At 36.4% G+C, this 22231-nt stretch overlaps 1 protein-coding gene across 2 annotated transcripts in view; it reads right to left on the reverse strand.

Annotated features, from left to right (window-relative positions):
• The window catches only part of UGGT1 (UDP-glucose glycoprotein glucosyltransferase 1), a 106282-nt gene that overhangs the window by 80292 nt on the left and 3759 nt on the right, over positions 1 to 22231 (reverse strand). For both annotated transcript variants that reach the window (XM_031451185.2, XM_031451183.2), the window contains exons 2-6: positions 20765 to 20900; positions 15910 to 15992; positions 13532 to 13662; positions 3027 to 3139; positions 1074 to 1248 (exon numbers count right to left, since the gene is read on the reverse strand). In XM_031451185.2, coding sequence (XP_031307045.2) covers positions 1074 to 1248; positions 3027 to 3139; positions 13532 to 13662; positions 15910 to 15992; positions 20765 to 20900 — 638 coding nt within the window. The remainder of the gene's footprint in view (positions 1 to 1073; positions 1249 to 3026; positions 3140 to 13531; positions 13663 to 15909; positions 15993 to 20764; positions 20901 to 22231) is intronic.

A 22231-nucleotide genomic window follows, 5' to 3' on the forward strand; every position in this document is an offset into this window, starting at 1 on the left:
CGCCTCGCTCTTTACGTCTCACAGCGTGCAGCGCGCGACCATGTTAATGCCACGGAGCCATCGCTGAGGGTTATTTATGCATCCAAAATACGCTTGAACTTCCATGGCAACCTTCAGATCGAGGATCGTGCCACAAGAGTGAGAACAGGAATTTCAAGGTAGAAACAAAACCAGACGAAGGGACGGCTAAGAGGGCAAAAGTAACCACACCAAGCGAACAAATGGAGAAGGCGACAACAAAGTTCCAGAATCTACACAGGGTTGAAAATCGGTAGGTTTCAAACCCAGAGTGCTTTGTTAGGACCATGTATACAGATACGTGTGTGTGTGTGCGTGTGTGCAAGCACATTTTATTGAATTTAAATGTTTTCAGGCAGGGTTTGGGCTGATCAAGTGTCACAGGTTCACCACTACCCTGAATAAGGAAGGCCCTTGAGACATTGGAATCTTTAATGCCAGCAATAGAGCCTGGAGGCAGGGTTAAAAACTGGATATTGAAAAATCTGTTTCTGCTCATACAAATTTTCATTTAAAATTTTTAATTTTATTTTTGCATGGACTTAGCATCCAATATTTACTGAGCTCATTATGACATAGAAATTTTAAAGGCTAAGAGTCTTTAGATATAAATATTTTAAATACTAAATATCACACAAGGTTTTAAAGGCTTAATTTTAAATCAATTCTGCCTGATTTCACCCCATTAGAAATCTTCCCCCTTCCATCAAATGAGAAGATTCCAAAAAGAAAAAGTTTGAAAAGGAACTGAATTCAAGAATCAGTTCCATACTATGATGACCATATTAAATCTGGACAAAATTAATTTATATGGTTTATTTTTAAAAAGAATGTAAACTTTACATAGCCATTTTTTAAGCATAATTGTTTTACATTTCTTCAGAAAGGCAAGCAAAGTACCTCCTGTGTGCAAATAACAGATCTGATGAAAGTATTACATTTCTCAAAAAAATAGTTCAAATCATTCTATAAAGGGGCAAATTATTAGCTTAAGTGCTAAGGCTATGCTAGGCAAATTAATATTTAAACCAGTTATAAAATGAATCAATACTTACAGATATATAATGTCTGAATACATAATTGATTTTGCCTGCATTGCTTTCCGATATAAGTTGTTGGTGGAAACTATAAAATTCCTCAGAGCCAATCTCAGAGTAGAAAATAACCACCGGGCTTTCAGGATTAGATGAGGGGTATCTGTGATCTCCTTTGAACAATAAAGGTTTGGGTCTGAAAATAAATATTAAAAGCTTAAAGTTGTTAACTTAAAAAGTTTTTAAACATTAAAAACAGTACAAAATGTAGCTGCAGCAATGATAATGCAAGAAAGGATTATAAACATTTTAATATAAAGAGTATCACAATCACAAATAGTTTTCAGCTAGTAAGAATACTAACAGGTATGAGTTTTTATTTGTTCATAATTTAAAATAATAAATTTACATTATATACATACTAACTATAAAATGTATACTTTGACTAATAATTGTTACCAATTCCTAGAGAAGGGGGAAAAGCCAGGAAAAGGATATATATTTAGACCTCATAGTACTAAAGCTTTAGCAAATTATTCTACCATATAAACAGAATATAATGATCCCTTTATCTGAAAACCTAAGTGCAAATAATGTAAATAATGCAGAGATAACTCTAAGCATATAAGTTCCCAATTACAGCATCTTCCTCCTCTGTCATTTTTACTATTATGATCCTCCTACTAACAGATCTAACATTTAAGTTTTCCTCATAAATTTTAAAACCTTGCCCTCAAGAAAGTTTCTCTAAGAATGGCATCAAGATATTTATAGATCTTAATGCATAGACTTTATGATCTACCAATCCCTCTGAAGGAGGTACACCTACATGTACTAAGTGGCAGACGCTGTGCATAAAAATAAACCTACCTACCTGTATAAATTTATAACCACAGAAAAAAGTATAAAAGGATACATGCCAAACTATTCAAAATAGTAACCACCTCTCAGAAGAGGAGACATTACCACTTTTTTCTTTATAAAGGTCTGCAGTGCATTACTGTGGTAACAAATTAAACAAAGAATTTTTTAAGTCAGTCAATTTTGTTTCCCCACAGGGCACCACCATACCTCACCCCTCAGAAAGTTGAATGCTCACTGCACTTTTTGGTTACCACCCCGAGGAAGAAGCACTTGTGTCATTTGGTGGGCAGGGGACAGGTGCTGGGCAGATCAACTTACTAAAGAAGAATTTCCCCACCTAAAACACCTTTGGCACTTCTAGTACAGCAGAGCAACATCACAGAAAGATCACTGCTGTCCTCTGGATAACAGCATTAGAGGAAGTACAGAGGGGTTCCTGCCCTAGCCAGACAGCAAGACGTACCTGGTATATTTGTCCACCACAGGAGACCTACCTTTAAGCCAAAAAGCCAGCCCATCAAGTACCAATTTAATATTCAAATTAAGCTTGCAGTTACCTTAACGTCTCCTTTGGCAGGGAAGGGTATAGCTCAGTGGTAGAGTGTGTGCTTAGCATGCACAAGGTCCTGGGTTCAATCCCCAGTACCTCCATTAAATAAATAAATAAATAAATAAATAAATAAATATATAAATACATAAACAAAGAAATAAACCTAATTACCATCCCCCCAAAAGGTCTCCTTTGTCTGAAACTAACACTATCCTGAGAGCTTCAATACACAGAATATTCTTTACTAAGCTGACGACAAAGCCTAAGTAATCTCTCTGATACAGTCAATACCAAACGACAATCATATTAAGTACTCTTACTATCTTCATCTCAAAATGAGATAAGGAAAGAAAGGTTATGCAATTTGCCTAAGTTCACAAAACTATTTTAAGTGATGGAGCTGGGATTAAAATAAATCTAGTCAGTCTGGTTCCAGAATTCATATTCTAAACCACTAGACCTCAGACTGTAAAACCCGTAAGAGAAACCAGAAGGCGGACTTGATATAGAAGAAAGCACAATGAATGCACAACATTTCAGTAAAGAAACACACAATCTACCTTTCGGAAGCTGTCAGGAGAAGAGTCTCAAGGGTATCAAAATGACAACTCTTCTTTCCATGCACCGAAAAAAATGAATTACATCCTTCTGGTGGAGGTTCGTCAGCTGCTATCTGTCATTTAAGACACAAGATGTTTTTGAAAATAATGTCTAACCAAAGATAAGATAAAGACATGAATATTCTAAGTAGGTAACAAAATAATAAAACAACATCAATAAAAGCAAAAATTAGTATCTACTGAGCATCCATTAAGTAACAGGAAATAAGAGCCTTACGTTTCACTGCTTTCCATGTATTGTCTCATCTATTTCCTCCCAATATCACCCCCCGAGGTAGGTGTTATTATCCCCAAAACAGAACTTCAAAATTCTATCTCAGAAGAAATCAACAGATATCCAGGGAATACAGTATGTACCTTTTAGAAACTAAGCTTACAAATGTCAACTGTATGTTCCAAAGTATAACAATGCAGCCGAATTAAGTATACTATGCAGACAAATGTGAAGCCTCTCCCTGAAATAGGAAGAACGACACTGAATTTTAAAAAGCAACTGGGCCTAAAAAAAGAGTAGATGGAAAGGCTGTGAAATTATTCAAGGAGCACAGGAAGATATTCAAAGGAAAGGCTTAAGGAGATATGAGTTTATGTTTGGACTGAAATGCGTGAACACCAAGGCATAATGAGACAAGTTCACCTGCAACTTCATCGAGGGGCGCACTGAGCAGCATGAGGGTGAAGAGAGGGACAGAACATAAAATTAATGGAAGAGGGAGCCATGCCAACCTCTAAAAGTTAAGGAGAACTAATGTCACATCAAATTGAGCAGAAAAAGACTCAGTGTCAAATCCCATACAAAGCTATTGTAAGAAAAGGGGTGGGGGGTGGGCAGAGAACAGAATGACACTCTTATGCTTATACATGAGTGCTGTACAGGAGAAATTTCTGCAAGGACAGAAATCTACGTCTGCACTGCCCAGCAGGGTGGCCACTGGCTACAGGTGACTATTGAGCACCTGAAATGTAGCTAACGCAACTGAAGAGCTCAGTTTCTCATTTCGTCTAACTTTAATTGGTTTAAATTTAAACAACCACACATGGCCAGTGGCTACCATACTGGACAGCACAGCGACAGTCAATGAAACCATGTCAGAAACACACAGCTAGAAGACAGACAAAATGTAACCCACTGCAGGGGAGGGAAATAGCTCAGTGGTAGAGAGCACACTTAGTATGCACAAGGTCCTGTGTTCAATCCCCAGCACCTCCATTAAAATTTTAAAAATTAACAAATAAATCTAATTACTTCTCCCATCCCCCCCCAAAAAATTAAAAATTTAAATTAAAAAGTAACAATTTCAAACAAATTAAAATATATTAAGAAAATTATATAAGATGTAGAGAAAAACCTAAGTCAGAATTAGAGAAATTCAGAAATGAGATGACAGACTAAAGAAAAAAATCAGAAGTAAAACAAAAATCATTTTAGAAATGAAAACTAAACTAGAAGGAGTACCAAAAAAATGAAAAAAAAAAAGTAATGACTTAAGAGAAAGAGAAGATGAATGGAGGAAAAAAATTTTTAATTAAAGAGAAATAAAGAAAAGAAAGATTCAAAGGAAAGTGACAGATAACAAAGCTGAGCAAAGAAAATTCACTATATGGATGATATGAATTCCAAAATAAGGGACAGAACAAACTATAGTAAGTTCTTAAGAAACTTTTCTTGGAATAAAAAAAATGATGTGAAACTCTGTATTAAAAGAGCATACTGTATACCTAAAAATACTGAGCCAGGACAATCACTGGTAAGCTTTATTCTAGTAAATTATGACTTTAAAGAAAAAGAAAAAAATCCTTTTCGGTGCTAGACAAAAAAAGCAAGAGACTTTTAATGGAAAGGAACTCCTATTATCTTCACATTTTCGGTAGGACAACTTCGTGCTAAAAGAAAATGAGACAGTATGTTTAAGATAGTCAAGGAAAGAATATATATCCCAAGGATTTTATATCCAGACTATTACATAAACAAGCAAAAACTGAGGAAATACTGCTCCCATTAACCCTTCCTGAGAAATCTTACTGGTAAACAAGTGTCAGAAAAGCCAACTGACTAAAGATATTTGGCAAAAGGACCAGTGGTGAGTATTAAAGATACAAATTATTTATAAAACAAAGACTAAATGAGGCTAAAGGGGAGACAGTATAATAAGAAACGTCTAAGCTCTGTGTAGAATACACTCATTTTTTAAAATGGGGGGAGGAATGACAGAGTTGACTAGGCCAAAAGAAAAAATTTTAACTGTTTTCAGTAACGTAGTTGTGGCCACAGTATGACTGTTATTAAGGCTACTATGTATGTGACGTGGATAAAACAACTGAGTAACCATGAGACAGTCCAATTCCATCGTCCTTTATATCCTTGAGAACTAAGATCTCGATGTGGAAGAAAAGAAATGTATGTGTAACATACAAACTAAGTGATCTTCAATTTGAATTCAACGCATCAGAAAGAACTCACGCAGTATTTCATCTTACATGGCTTTGTATATTTTGTCTTTAGATATATTGGTAGTTATTTCCTATCTCCACCTACGTAGGAGGCCTAAGAACAATGACCAACCCATTAGCAATGATGCCTAGAGGACTATGCTCTTAAAATACCATTTCTCCCCACACACACAAAAACAAAAACAAAAACAAAAACTTCAGTGAGCCTCTTAGCAAAACAGTTGATTGCAAATCTAGGACCAGAGATGTACAAAATGAACCTGAAACTTATTATACCAGATAGCAAGGAATCAATCAAAGACTAGTAGAGTGGCATCAAAAGACCTCGATAGAAGATTCATACTTTCAGATTTACCGACTTAGTACAAACCTAGAGCAATCAGAACAGTGTTGTACTGGCTTAAGTACAGACATATAAACTAATGGACTAGAGCAGAGCCCAGAAAGAAACCCTCACATATATGATCAATTGATTTTCAACAAGTGTGCCAAGACCCACCAACGGAGAAAGGACAGTCTTTCAACAAATGGTGCTGGGAAAAGTGAGTATCTACATAAAAAAGAATGAAGCTGGACCCTTACTCTATACCATATACAAAAATTAACTCAAAATGGATCCAAGACCCAAAGTTTAAGAACTAGTATTACACTACGGAACTCTTAAAAAAAACATAGGGGAAAAGCTTCCTGACAATGGATTTGGTAATGATTTCATGGATAGAACACCAAAATCACAGGCAACAAAAAGTAGGAAAGAAACATATAAACTGGATTTCATCAAAATTAAAACCTTTGTGTATCAACAGACACCATCAACATCAAACTGAATGATGAAAAGCTGGGTTATTTCGGGGGTTTTGGTGTTGGTTTGTAGGAGTTCTTTATATACTCTGGGTATTAATCACTTTTCAGATATGTGCTTTCCAACTAATTTTCCATTGTGTGGGTTCTTAGGTACTTTATTCTTTGTGATGCGATGGTAAATGAGATTGTTTCCTTAATTTCCCTTTCTGATATTTTGTTGTTAGTGTATAGAAATGCAACAGATTTCTGTATATTAATTTCATATCCTGCAAGTTTACAGAATTCATTAATGAGCTCTTGTGGTTTTCTGGTGGCAATTTTAGAATTTTCTGTGGATAATATTATCTCATCTACAACAGTGACAGTTTTCCTTCTTCCTTTCCAATTAGGGTTCCTTTTATTTCTTTTTCTTCTCTCACTGCTGTGGCTAGGACTTTCAAAACTATGTTGCATAAAAGTGGTGCTGGGAAAACTGAACAGGTACCTGTAAAAGAATGAAATTAGAACATTCTCTAGCACTATATACAAAAATCAACTCAAAATGGATTAAAGACCTAAATATAAGACAGAATACTACAAAATTTCTGGAGGAAAATATAGGCAGAACATTCTGTCATAAATCGCAGCAGTATTTTTCTCAATCTGTCTCCTAAAATAATGGAAATAAAAGCAAAAATAAACAAATATGACCAAATTAAACTTAAAAGCTCTTGCACAGCAAAGGAAACCATCAACAAAACAAAAAGACAACCTACAGAATGGGAGAAAATACTTGCAAATGATACGATCGACAAGAGATTAATTTCCAAAATATACAAACAGTTCATACAGCTCAATAGCAAATCAATCAATAAAACAACTCAATCAAAAAGTGGGCAGAAAATCTAAACAGACATTTCTCCAAAGAAGATAATCCAGATGGCCAACAGGCGCATGAAAATATACTCAACATCGCTAATTATTAGAGAAGTGCAAATCAAAACTACCATGAGGTATCATCTCACATTGGTCAGAATGGCCAGCATTAAAAAATCTACAAATAATAAATGCTGGAGAGAGTGTGGAGAAAAGGGAACCCTCCTACACTGTTGGTGGGAATGTAAATTGGTGCAGCCACTATGGGGGACAGTATGGAGGTTCCTTAAGAAACTAAAAATAGACTTACCATATGACCTAGCTACCTCACTCCTGAGCAAACATTTGGAAAAGATGAAAACTCTAATTCGAAAAGATAACATGCACCCAACGTTCATACAATAGCCAAGACATGGAAGTAACCTAAATATCTGCTGACAGATGAATGGATAAAGAAGACATGGTGTGTATATATACACATACATACACACACACACACACACACACACACACACACACACACAATAGAATATTACTCAGCCATAAAAAACAATGAAATAATGCCATTTGCAGCAACATGGTTGGACCCAGAGATTATCATACTAAGTGAAGTAAGTCAGACAGAGAAAGAAAAATACCATATAATATCATATAATATCACTTATATGTGGAGTCTTAAAAAATGACACAAATGAACTTATTTATAAAACAGAAACAGACTCACAGACATAAAAAACAACCTTATGGTTATCAAAGGGGAAGGGGTGGCGGATAAATAAGGAGTTTGGGATTAACATATACACACTATTATTTTAAATTAGATAAACAACAATGCTCTTCTGCTGTAGGACAGGGAACTATATTCAATATTTTGTCATAACCTATAATGGAAAAGAATCTGAAGAAGTATATATATATGTATAACTGAATTACTATGCTGTATACCAGAAAGTAACACAACATTATAAATCAACTATACTTCCAATTTTTTTTTAAAGTGTGTTTACAGAGAAATGTATTAATCCAGTAAATGCATTGTTAGTGGCTTAGTTAAGTGCTATACAGTAATTTTCATTTTTATTGTTTTAAAATTTATACTAAGGGGGAGGGTATAGCTCTAGAGTTAGAGTGCATGCTGACTGAGCATGTACAAGGTCCTGTGGTTCAATCCCCAGTATCTCCATTAAGAAATAAATAAGCAAACCTAACTACCTCCGCTCAAAACAAACAAAAAAAGTGCAAAAAAAAATTTATACTAATAACCTATGAAAACATACTATTAAAAATGAAAAAATTCAAAATATTTTAGAATAAACATAAGAAGTTCCCATTCACTAAAGATAATCTGTATAAACAATTTGCATTCTTTGGGGGCTTTTTAAAAATGCATTTTAAAATATTTACTTTTTGCAGGAGTGGGTATAGCTCAGTGGTAGAGCATATGCTTAACATGCACAAGGTCTTGGGTTCAACCCCCAGTACCTCCATTAAAAAAAAAAAAATACACACACACACACACATATAGAAAGAAAGAAAGAATTTACTTTTTGACTTTGAGTTTTACTACATATGTACAAAGGCCTCCCTTATTCCATGAATTTAAATAAAATAATCATATACTTTCTCCTTACACAGGGTGACCAGAAGTTCTGGAAGCATAAGTATACATAATAAATGGCTTTTTGACATTGTGTTACAATAAATACATTCAGTGACATTATGATATGTTCAACGTGTTTTCCCTTATTAGTGCTACATAGTTCAATGCACTACAAATTTGCAGCAAATGTGGTACATTAACATGGAATTTCCACATGTCCCTGCACATGCATCTGTGATACACTGATTTTTTTCTCTAATTTTCACTGGCTAAACCTGTGCCTGTAGCATATCTCAGAAGATGTCATCAAAGACGTTCAGTTTGTAAATATATATTTATATTCGCATTATATTGTAAATAATATAACTCTCCAAAAATAAAAACAGAAAAAAAAAACCCAAATAAACCAATTCAAAAATGGGTAAAGGTCTTAAGTAGACAAGCTTCCAAAGGAGATATTCAGATGGCCAATAAGCACATGAAAAAATTTCCCACATTACTGATCATTAGGGAAATGAAAATCAAAACCTGTGATACCAATTCCCACCCATCAGTATAGTCATTTTCAAAAACAAAAACAAAAACAAAGTAACAAATGTTGGCAAGTATGTGGAAAAAGTGGAATTGTGGTGCATTACTAGTGGGAATGTAAACCAGTGCAGCTGCTCTGGAAGAGTCTGGCAGTTCCTTGAATTGTTAAACATGGAGTTAGCATATGATTCGTGAACTACACTCCCATGTTCACATTCAAAAGAAGTGAAAACGGATTCAACCAGACACCTGTTTCCCTATGGTTCACAGCAGCATTATTCACAATAGCCAAAAGGCAGAAACAATCCAAATATCCAATGGATAAATAAAATGTGTTACATATATCCAATAGAATATTATTCAGCCATAAAGAAGTGAAATTCTGACATATGCTACAACATGGATGAACCTTAAAAACATGATGCTATGTGAAACAGGCCAGACAGAAAAGGATAAACATTTAGGAGTTCACTTATATGGGGTGTCTATAATGGGCAAATTCACATGGAGAGAAAGTAGAATGGTGGTGGCCAGGGGTTGGCGGGGACAGAATAGAGAGAAAGGGGAGTTGTTATTTGATGGACATGAGTTTCAGTTTCACAGGATGAAAGGGGTTCTGAAGATGGATGATGGTGATGATTACACAACAGTATGAATACCACTGAACTGTACACTTAAATGTGGGTAAGAGGATAAATTTTAGTTTATGTGTATTTTACCACAATTTTAAAAAGCTGAAGTGAAAAATTAAATGGTCAAAGTAAAAGGAAGCTTGTGACTCAAATGCATTTAGAAACCTGTTATTTAAATAAAAGGAAAGAAGTATGCACTCAGCCTTTCATATGTGCACAATACCGTGACCCAGGACCACATGAGGGAGGGGCCTCTTCTTTTTTTAATTATTATTTTTTTAATTGAAGTACCATCAGTCACAGTGTGTCAATTTCTGGTGTACAGCACAATATCCCAGTCATGCATATATACATACATATATTTGTTTTCATATTTTTTCATTAAAGGTTATTACAAGCTATTGAACATAGTGCCCTGTGCTATACTGAAGAAACTTTTTTAAAATCTATTTTCATATATAGTGGCTAACATTTGCATATTTCAAACTCCCAAATTTACCCCTTCCCACCCCCTTTCGCAGGTAACCATAAGATTGTTTACTATGTCTGCGAGTCTGTTTCTGTTATGTAAATGAGTTCATAGTGTCCTTTTTTTTTTTTTTTTTTAAGATTCTACCTATGAGTGATATCATATGGTATTTTTCTTTATTTCTGGCTTACTTCACTTAGAATGAAAATCTCTAGGTCCAGCCTCTTTGTGGCAAATGGCATTATTTTATTATTTTTATGGCTGAATAGTATTCCATTATATAAATATACCACAACTTCTTTATCTAGTCATCTGTCCATGGACGTTTAGGTTGTTTCCATGTCTTGGCTATTGTATATCGTGCTGCTATGAAGATGACTCTTTATATCCATGCTCCAAGAACAAATGAAAAGAAAAGATGAAAGAGTCACCACTTTACCACCCCCAAGAATTAACAAGCTAAGCATAGAGTGGTAACGGCTGCTAAATCAAAAAGAGAAGAAAGCACACACTAGGTGCCTCCTAATGGAAGAACGGCACACCACTGACAGACTTGCCAAAGGGATGAAACACAATTTGGACCAAGACTCTGGATCCAGCCACCAATTTTCAGGAACACAGATCAGAGGAAAATGCAGAAGGTACAATGCCTCACAAGTGTGTGATCAACAAAATGTACACTGTGAAAAAATCTATAGGGCACACAGTCTGTTATTCACCAGAAAAGAAAGGGATGGAGGGAGAACCTGTAAATTAAGAGACTATCCACCCCCCAAAATATGATCAAATTTTTAAAAATTGGGCAGGACTAATGAACTCTACTGTGTGGAGATGCTCTCTTGGGCAATAAAATGATTAAAAAAAAAAAAACAGCAAGTGATTCCAACAGAAGGAAGTGATTCCTCTTGAAGGGCAAAGGCAGCTGTGACAATGGGGACAGAGCACATGAAGGGCTCATAGGGTGCCTGGCTAAGTTCTAGTCTATTTCTTGACCTGGCTGAAAACTACAAGAGTGTTCACTTCATAATAATTCACTATACTATGTTTTGTGAGTCATTTTCTATACCTGTCTTATTTCAGAATTTTAACAACAGTTTTAAAATTAACATTTCTTTTATACGAAATATATAATTGGTATACACACATCTTTGATTTTCTTGCTCTCTACTTTTTTTTTTAACAAGTTTGTTCAACTCAAAATCCAACAAGATCTACACATGCATTAAGCTGACACATTTTTTTAAGTCTCTCTTGAAGTTCCTCCTTTCCTCTTTTCTCCTCCTTTTAACTTATTTGTTGACAAAATCAGATCGTTTGACCACAAGGTTTCCCACATTCTAGACCTTCCTGACTGTCTCATATGATACGGCTTCACATTTCCTACCTCCTGTGAACTGCTTTTAGATCCACAGGCTGTGATCAGACTTTAGGGTTAGTTGGTTTAGCAAAACTACAGCTCCTCTCTCCTGAGCTGTGTTATATAAACGAAGTTTTTTGTGTGCATATTCTTTTTCTTTTTTCCTTAAATGAAAAAAATGGGGGGGAGGGATAGAGCACATTTGGTAGAGTGCATCTTTAGCATGTATGAGGTCCTGGGTTCAATCCCCTGTAGATCCATTAAAAAATAAATAAATATATTATAAAACTCCTAAAGGAAAACATAGGCAGAACTCTGTTGGACACAAACCACAGCAATATATTGTTTGAACCAGCTCCTGGAGTAATGGAAATAAAAGCAAAATAAACAAATGGAATCTAATTAAACTTAAAGGCTTTTGCACAGCTAAGAATACCATGAACAAAATGAAAAGACAACCTACAGAATGGGAGAAAATATTTGCAAATGATGTGACCGACAAGGGATTACTTTCCAAAACATAAAAACAGCTCATACAGCTTAATATAAAATTAAAAACACAAGCAACCCAATCAAAAGATGGGCAGAAGATCTCTATAGACATCTCTCCAAAGAAGACATCCAGATGTCCAACAAGCACATGAAAAGATGCTCAGCATCACTAATTGTTAGAGAAATGCAAATCAAAACTACAATCAGGTATATCACCTCACACCAGTCAGAATGGCCATCATTAAGAAGTCTGCAAACCATAAATGCTAGAGAGGTTGTGGAGAAAAGGGAACCCTCCTACACTGTTGGTGGGAATGTAACTTGGTCCAGCCACTATGGAGGACAGTATGGAGGTTCCTTAAAAACACTAAAAATAGACTTACCCTATGATCCAGCAATCCCACTCCTGGGCATATATCCGGACAAAAATATAATTCAAAAAGACACATGTACCCCAATGTTCACAGCAGCACTATTTACAATACTCAGGACATGGAAACAACCTAAATGTCCACTGACAGATTAACTGGATAAAGAAGATGTGTGTATATATGTGTACACACACACACACACACACACACACACACACACACACACACACGGAATACTACTCAGCCATAAAAAGGATAAAATAATGCCATTTACAACAACATGGATGGACCTGAAAATTGTCGTTCTAAGTGAACTAAGCCAGAAATATAGAGAAACATGTCATACGAAATTGCTTATATATGGAATCTAAAAGGGAAGACACAAATGAACTTATCTACAAATCAGAAACAGACTAACAGACATAGAGAACAAACTTATGATTATCAGAGGGTAAAGGAGGTGGGAAGGGATAAACCAGGAATTTGAAAATTCCACCTCTTGGGGAGTGACGGAAATGTTAACTATTTTGATTGTGGTAGTGATTTCTTTGGTGTATATATCTATCAGAAGTCATCAAATTGTACATCAGAAATATGTGTAGTTTACAGAAAGGAACCACACCACAATAAAGGTGTTAAAAATAAATAAATATATACTTTTTTTAAGTTTTTAAAAAATAAGTGCAAATTATATTTTTTATAATGTATGATTTAAGTATTTAATATCATCAGCTTTGCTTATAATTTATGAACACATTGTAAATCTAGAAAACCTCAGGCAGAAGAGGTCTAGTTGTGTAACACAACTCCAGGACAACTGCAACATACCCAGTCATGTTACACAAGCCCTGAAAACACTGTTATGTGGAAGCACTGAACTCACCTGTTGGAAGGCTTGAATTGTAGCTGAGTAGGCACGAAGAGACAGACAAAATTTCAACAAATTCTGCTGTAGTGGTGACAGAAACTGAAATGCAGCTTCCAATATCTCATGATAATAGGAATAATCAGTACCTGTCAAGAAGAACATTAATCAAAATCATCATACACGACTAGAGCCATCCAAGTCAGACAGCTCATGAAGAACACGATGGCGAAATTTCTCCGCTATACTCTCTAGAACTGCTGGCAAATGCTTGCAATTCCTTGGTGCACACAACGCAGCTGGACTCTTCCTCTCCTTTTCCTTTGCTCAGACTCTTCCCTCTCCCTGGACTGTGATGTTCCCACTTCCCTGGATGACTGACCCCTACCTACTTTCTCATGAAGAATTCAGCAGTGAGATCACCTATTCCAGGGAGGGGCCCCCAGTCCCCACTCCATGCCTCACCGGACCAAGTTCATCTCTTCTGTGCTCCCATAGTATTTCATTGTCACACCATTTACTAAATTACTTATTCACTATTACATCTCCCCAAATGGTCTTTGAGCCCCCCAAAGGCAGAAATTATGACTTGCCTTTGTGTTCCCAGTGCTGGGCACGTTATCTACTCAAATAACCCAAACAAACTGAGCAGGGTGATAAGGAAGTTCAAGGTATTAAAGGATACTGAAGAAACTGTAGTTTGGGGAGAAGCATTAAAACAACAACTGAAAGTGAGGAGGGTATAGCTCAGTGGTGGAGTGCATGACTAGCACGCACAAGATCCTGGGTTCAATTTGCAGTACCTCTGCTTAAAAAAATAAACAAAAAGAAAACCCAAAATTACCTCACTCCCTTAAGAAAAAAAAAAAAAGAAAAAATTGAAAGAAAAAAAGGTAACAAACAAACAACAACTGGAAGAAATTATCTGAGGGAAAACAAACATGTACCAGTATGAAAAAATCCCCAGGATATAGTAAATGACAAGTACAAGGTACCAAACAATGTATATAGTACACTTTTTATACTGCAAGAAAGAATAAAAAAGAATAGATACATATGTGTTTGTTATTAAAAAAAAAAAGGGAAAAAAAAAAACACTGAAAGCTAGACAAATTAATTTAAATGCCTATAAAAATCAGGAGAGAAACAGAAGAAAAGGAAGATTTTTCTGTTATAGACTCTCATATAGCTTTGACTTTTAAATCAGTTATCTATACATAAAAAAATTTTAAGAAAAATATTAACATTTCAAATAGCAAAACAGAAAATGCTTCATAAGGCATTAGCATCTTCTAAGTAGAAAAAGAGATCAGAAAGAAATACTTCAAAATGTTGCCAGAATGTTAACGGTGAATATCTTTGGGTAGTGGGACTATAAATAATATTTCAAATAAAACGTTTAACATACTTTTATGATTACTTCCAAGAACTCATACTCCCTAATTTTCACAAGAACACATTATCATTTATATTGAAGAAATGTCATTGTAAACGTCAGAGTTCAAATTTCATTTAAAACCCACTTGATAAATTTGTTTTATGAAATCATAAACTAAAATTTTTTTTTTTGATAACGCAAACAATTCTACTTGACTCTCCATTCCATCACTAAAGCTGGGAGATGCTGGTTCAAAACCTTTAATTTAGGTACTTAAATCGCAACAAAAGAGATTCAGATTTGACTTTTCAAATATGTATTAATTTTTTAAAAATCAAAAAGTTAAAAATCAGCTCAGCCAAATATTAACAGCAGTCATATGATTCTTACACATTTTCTCTTCAACAAGGACTTATGCCTGTCAATGTAATAGTCAAGGTTTTACAACTCATGTATCAGCATCTTTGACAACTAATGTGTACACTCTACGTAGCTTCTACCAAATTAGAAAATGTTTGTCAAAGTACATCAGAAACTGTAAACAACTGCTACCTTGACAGTCGAGTTGTGGGTGGCTGGCATGCAGGATGGAAAACATTCTGAATGGCACTGACTTAGTGATAACAAACAACGGATAATAGAGCACTTGTGAAATCAGTTTGTAACTGAAATCAGTTTGTAAAGAGTGAATCAAATCGGATGGTTATTAAGTTAATACTAAATGATTTTAAATGAATTTGACTTCCACAAAATATTCACATAGCACTTTCAATAAAAGAACTCAAAAGAACAAAAACAAGGGGAGAAAAAAAAATCAAAGGTAGTTCTTACAGCCAGTTATAAACTTCAAAAATAATTATTAGTTTGTGTTGGTTCTGCTGGTGACCATCACAACTCTAGTCGTTAAAGATAAAAATGTTTTCCATTACCTGCAATGTCACACATACTCTGACAGAAACCAATTTTTCTAATACTTTCCCAGACACCAAAGTCACAGAAACATTTGCTTCAATTTTACCATGATGATCTGATGATCCAAAGTTTTGACTGGCTTCTACAAAATTCCAAAATTTCTCTTGACTGTCTTCTGCTAAAAACTCACTGGGAGGAAAGGGGGAAATACCAGAAATTAAACAACTTATAAAATCTTCTAATATAAGCTATATTACTAAGGAGAATAAAATTCATTTTTTAAGTTTCCAAATGTCTATAGTTTGGCTTTTAATTTATAATATATATTATACACAAACATGTATAACATGTTTCTTAATGATAAGCAAGTCTTCCTAGCTGATTAGCTATTAATAGATAATTAGCTTCGTAGTTTATTCACTTAATAACTTAAAGAGTATGCATTAAGAAACCTAGAATAATAAAAACAATGTCACAACAGGGAAGTCCCAATATAAAGAAAGCTTATGAAACCTCATTTGTGAAAATGCTGTTGGCACTGGAAGCAGAATTAGGAATTGATAATTCCAGTACTAGTTCTGCTCACTCATTTTCTGAAAAACTTAACCAGGAACAAAAAATGTGTTTGCCTAAGGTCCTCCCAAGGGAAATATAAACCCTAGAAAGATGTCTAGGACATGAAAGGCAGCATGTTGTAGTCTTTTAATATCCATAAATTCACATTTTCGAGATCAGATTTTACTTTAAAGTTGGCACTAATTTAATAAAATCGGATCCCCAAATTTAATGCCATCTTAATTTTTTTCTTGACTTTATATTACTGCCCTAAAATAATGGCTATGCTAAATTTCCCTTCATTCAAAAGTCTAAAATCCCTTTAAAAAAAAAAAAAAAAGCATGTTCTAATTGAACGGTTCATGTAAATTGGTCATCTTCTCCTCCAAGCCACAAGGATGGAGTGGTGGTCTTTCCCTGACTTAAAGCCAACTACAGATCTGGGTCTCAGCTTACCTAGCCAAAGGAAGACTTTCCCATTACTTGTCAACACTGGGCTGTACAACTCTCACGCTACTCCACAGCTAGACACAGAAATATGGGGAAAAATAAGAAGCATTTCCTGGTAATGCACAGCTTCTCTAAAAATAGGTTTCTGAAAACACCCATTATCATAATGTATTAAATTATCTAGGGCCTCCTTGCGTGGGGCATTTTCCTAGGCTTTCTAATAACTGACACAGACATCATCCCAACCTTATAACAGCTTATAGTCTAAGAAAACAGGTACCGAGACAGATAGATTATGATATGCAAATACACACTAAATTCATGAATTATAGCTGCACTTAACAAGCTAGCAGAAGAGGGGAGAGAGAATACACCCGTCAGTTGTGGTGAGAACATGGATTCACTTAAACTAAGACCCTCCTACAAAGGCCACTTGCTCATAAATATACGCTTTTCATATAATTACAGGAAAACTTCTTAAACACACAATCTTTTGCATCCCACTGCATTTATAAGTCTTACAATATATAAGTGTCAAAGAGTCTTAAGGAAATTAATTACCATATCCAATGAACTAATCCATGGAAGACAGGAACAATATAAGGTATTATTAAAAGGAACGCTGCCAATTGTTTCCATTACACTTACATGTGTTTGCTTTTCGTTTTAAATTGTTTTGTAGCTTCTTATACTTATTCCACTCAGTAAAAAAATCTAGTTTTACAGATGAAATTGAATGATGTCTGGGATTTGCTTTAAAATATTTCAGTGGGGGAAGGGAAGAGAAGAGTGTGGTGGTGGTGGTAGTTATTGGACTTGAGCTGACAACTGCTAAACCTGGGCGACAAGTAGAGGGAGGGAGGGCACATTCCATACGCCACTCTCTCCACTCATAAACGTTCTGAAATGTCACAATAAAAAGGTTTTCACCTATGGCAAAAGAAAGAAAAACTAGAACAACCCGAATATCCACCACATAGCAAATATCTGGTAGTAAACTTGTTTAACAAGGTTACTGTGGGAGATCAGAATTGGTCTTCCTTCTATACAGAAGGAAGGGGAAGGGAAATGCACATTTAAGGAGGGCCTACGACATGACAGGCACTGTGCTCAGAACACTCTCCCATGTCCTCAAACCCTCAGAGCCACTCTGAGTTACAATCATTTTTTAGAATAAAGAAACTGCAATTCAGAGAGGTTATTAACTCACTTAAAGGCACAGAGTTAGGAAATGAAAACTGTAATTTACATTCCAATCTCAATCAATCAAGTCTATCATGCTGCATTCTTGGGCCATTACAGTATCTAAGAACTCAATAAATGATCACTTGTTTCAATTTTAATAATTACTTTATTTACACCTATTTCTGTTAGTAACCATAGCAGCTCAGAACATATTCAGGGGTCTACCTAATTAAGTATGTATCACTCCACGGACAATCAGAAAGCTACAAACCCTAAGTCAACATCAGGTTCAATCTAAAAGTACACATGGGAGTATTTTTAGTCCCTAAGAGCCAGATGCAAGGAAGGCAAAAGGTCTGTGTGAGCCACATGCCTCGATGTGTGGATAGAGTCTGTTCCTTCTCCCTCCCGCCATGGACTGTGCTGGGATCCACCATCAACGTCCACCCTGGACCCGGAGGGAAGGCATGGCCTCAGCCTTGGAGGTGAATGTGGAGTGATTTCAAGTAAGCACAGATCATCTCTGAGTTGCCTACGTGTCCCATTACCTTGGCAAATTGTCTGCAAACAGCCACAGGAGAGGACTAAAAATAGTGAACCAAGACGGCAAATGGCCAGTGTACCATGAAAAGTGGTGACGCTTGCGATAGGTAACTTGGTGAAGTTTACAATACTCCCTTCAGAGATCAAAGAAACTGAAAACAACTGATCAATTAAGGTGGACAATTTTAGCATACTTTCTCAAAAGTCCACACGCGTATGTCATCAGAGTCTTCTAAGACGATATACAAAAACCAAGAAATATGTTAGTGTGAGTGAGAGGAACGCAATGTCACTCAGTTAAGAATACTAAGCAGAATATATAAAACATCTGCTACGGTGAGTTGCACAAAATTATTTAGAAAGTGATAGTAAGTCTCACTGACTTAGTTTTATACCAGACAAGTCAACCAGACTAAAGGCAGCAGAAAGGAAGAAATGTTCAGTTATGAGGCTCAGGCTGTCTAGGACCGCAAACAACCTTCAGCCACTTCACTCTGACAACCACCCGAGATCTAACAAAGTGCTGAGGCCTGAGGAGCCCCACCCACTGACCCAATCAGTTACTGTAACATTGCTATGAAATACATGCAGTGGGGGTCTAGGGCCCGAGGGGAGAAGGGGATTGGTTGGTTGGGTTTTTGGAGTTGTTTTGGGGTTTTGCCATTTTGTTGCTGATATTGCTGAGAAAACGGACAGAGAAGTGATGGGAGAGAGTGTGTTCAGCAGAAAGTCCCGGAGGCTTCTCAGCAAGTCAAGACCAGCTCCTACGTGGCCCACGTTCCCACTGGCCTCTCAATACCACATGGGGCTTTTCCCTAGGAGATGCAACTGTTCATATACACCATCAACATAAACTTTTCACTCACATTCTTCTAGGGATTAAGGGGGAAGACATTCAAAGATAAAATTCTAGGCTGAAGCTAACAAAAGTAAGACCACAAAGTTAAGTGAAATAACGCAACAGTTCACCTTTCCAGCACTGTCAAATTCTGAGGATTTACCCAATGCTTGCTGTTCAACCCACTTAAAGGTATGCTTTAGAAAGATCCTCTAGAAGGAGGGTGGAGCTCCGTGGCAGAGGGCACACTTCACCTGCATGAGGTCCCGGGTTCAATCCCCAATACTTCCATTTTTAAAAAAAGAAAGAAAGAAAGAAAGACTCCCTATAGATCCTAGCTGTATATTATCTGAGATACAATAAAAATAAATTCCTATCTATTAACAAAAAACTGGCTAAAAGAGAGGCATCTGGTTGTATTTATATTATGAACACTAACTAAACAGTACACTTGGATTATAAAATCGCCCAAGAAATCACTGACTATATTGCATTTTATCAATCTGAAGACACTGTCAATTTTAAGACATGTCATTATTTTATGAAACACTAAGAATGAAAGACGCTAACAATTTTAATTGTAAGCTAACATCCGTTTTTTTATTGAAGTACAGTTGGTTTATAATGTTCTGTGAGTTTCAGGTATACAGCAAAGTGACTATATATTCTTTTTCAGATTCTTTTCCATTGTTATTACATGACATTGAATACAATTCCCTGTGCTATACAGTAGGCTCTTCTTGTTTACCTATTTTATATATATATAGTAGTGTGTATATGTTAATCCCAAACTCCTAATTTATCCCTGCCCTCCCCGGCCCACCATATCTTTCTGCTTTTGTTAACCATGTAAGCTAACATCTTGATTTGATGAAATGCATCCTGATTTCGGAGAGGTTAAAATTAGATCAACTGGGGCCACTTCCTCAGCCTCCCTTGTACTCTCTACCCTGGGGGGTCTCCTGCCAAGTTCTGAGGGGCATGTCCTTGTCCCCCTCCCTGTCACACTCCCTTCTCTTCCTTTCATTACACACCTCCTAACACCTTCTTCGGATAAACAGAAAATGTCCTTTAAGTACAATTGTCTCTTTCCTTTTGACCACATTTATACTTTTCCTGGAAGATAACATAATAATTTAACCAATTTAATAAATTTGTCTAAAGAAGTCCCTAAGTATTATATTATAAATACAGTCGTTGCCTGCTGACAGATGCTGGGTGCAAACGGCCTGTGAACAGCACACAGCACAGTGTGCCCTGAAAGAGGCTCTTACTAAACGCATATGATGGCAACCACACTCCCTAAAAAAGCTCCTGAACATTCACTAGCTGAGCCTACATTTTTACTCTAACATGTGAAAGAGAAAAAAGGAAAAAGAGGCCTCCTTACCTGGCTTCCAGCAACAAGGGAGTGGAAAACCATTTTGTTGTAAGAGAGGTTGTGATGGCTTTTGAATCTGCCTTCACTGAGGAAAACAGCCACAGTCCAGTAAGAACAATCAAAAGTCCCATTTTATGGCAAACCCCTAAAAAGGGAGGGAAAAAAATGTTTTGTTACAAGGCAATGTTTAAACCTGAGTCCTAATACTTAGAGACACACAATAACATGAATATTACAGAAATAGAAATGCTCCCGAAACCGAACAGCACCCACTGTCTAGACAGTTCAATAGATAATCTGCGGAGTGACCGACACACAATGAAAGGTGTGTGGTTCATTACACTCTCCCACAAAGGCTCCACTTGGTTTCCTGGGCACCTACACTACACAGAAGTGTAACAGTCATACTTTAAGAAGCATAGGAGGAAAGCTGAGACAGAAGCTCAGCTTCTGGATGGATGTAACAGGCTGACCTGTATGCCCCAAAAAAGATACAGCAAAGTTCTACCCTCCCAGGACCTCGGAATGTGAACTTGTCTGGAAACAGGGTCTTTACAGAGGTAATCAAGTTAAAATGAGATCATTAGGGCAGGCCCTGACCCAATGCCTGGTGTTATAAAAAAGGGGAAATTGGGGCAGAGAGACAGGTACACAGAGTGAAGGCTACGGTGAGGAGACACGGAGAGAAGGCCAGGTAAAGACGGAGGCAGAACTGGAGTTTATACAGCAAGCTGTGAACACCTGGGGCTCCTAGAAGCTGGAACAGGCAAAGAAAGATCCTCCCTGTCAGGTTTCAGAAGGAACACGGTCCTTTGACACCTTGACTCAGAGATTCCAGACTCCATAACTTTGTAAGACAATAAACGTTGTTCCAGTTTATTTGTTTGTTGTTTGTGGTCATTTGTTAGAATGGCCTTAGGAAGCTAGTATGATAAGTCTTGAATGAAAACTCAAATCTAGGTTTGGGAATGAGGAAATGTAGGAAGTCAATAGGTCCACATCTACAAAATAAGGAAGTTGGGGTCACTAGTAAATCTCACGGCCATAGGATGCAGGCTTCCTAAATCCCCAGCTTCCTCAGCACACTGCGACCCTCATGGCATCCACATCATTCCAGAAAAAGGTCTTCAGTTGCAGACTTCTTTGATCTGATTTTTCAACAGAACCCTAACCAGACTTCCCCTGGGCTATAGAAAAGTCTGCATCCAAGTTCCACCCATCTGAATGGAAACACAAGGGGACATGAATCCATGGGAAACACTAAACCAAACTTGTGCTTCTGAATGTTAATGGCTCACCCCAATTCCCTGACACTAGTTATAAAACATACTGTTGGGGGAGACAATCCAATCCATATTGCAGTGACCAATCAGTATCTTCTTTTTACAAAAAGCATTATCGTTTGTGTCAACATCTTGCTTCATACAACACACAATGTCTCTGAAGAACAATGGTCAAAAGCAAAATCAATTATAA

This window comes from Camelus dromedarius, chromosome 4 (genome assembly GCF_036321535.1).
Source record: "Camelus dromedarius isolate mCamDro1 chromosome 4, mCamDro1.pat, whole genome shotgun sequence".
NCBI classification, from domain to species: Eukaryota; Metazoa; Chordata; class Mammalia; order Artiodactyla; family Camelidae; genus Camelus; species Camelus dromedarius.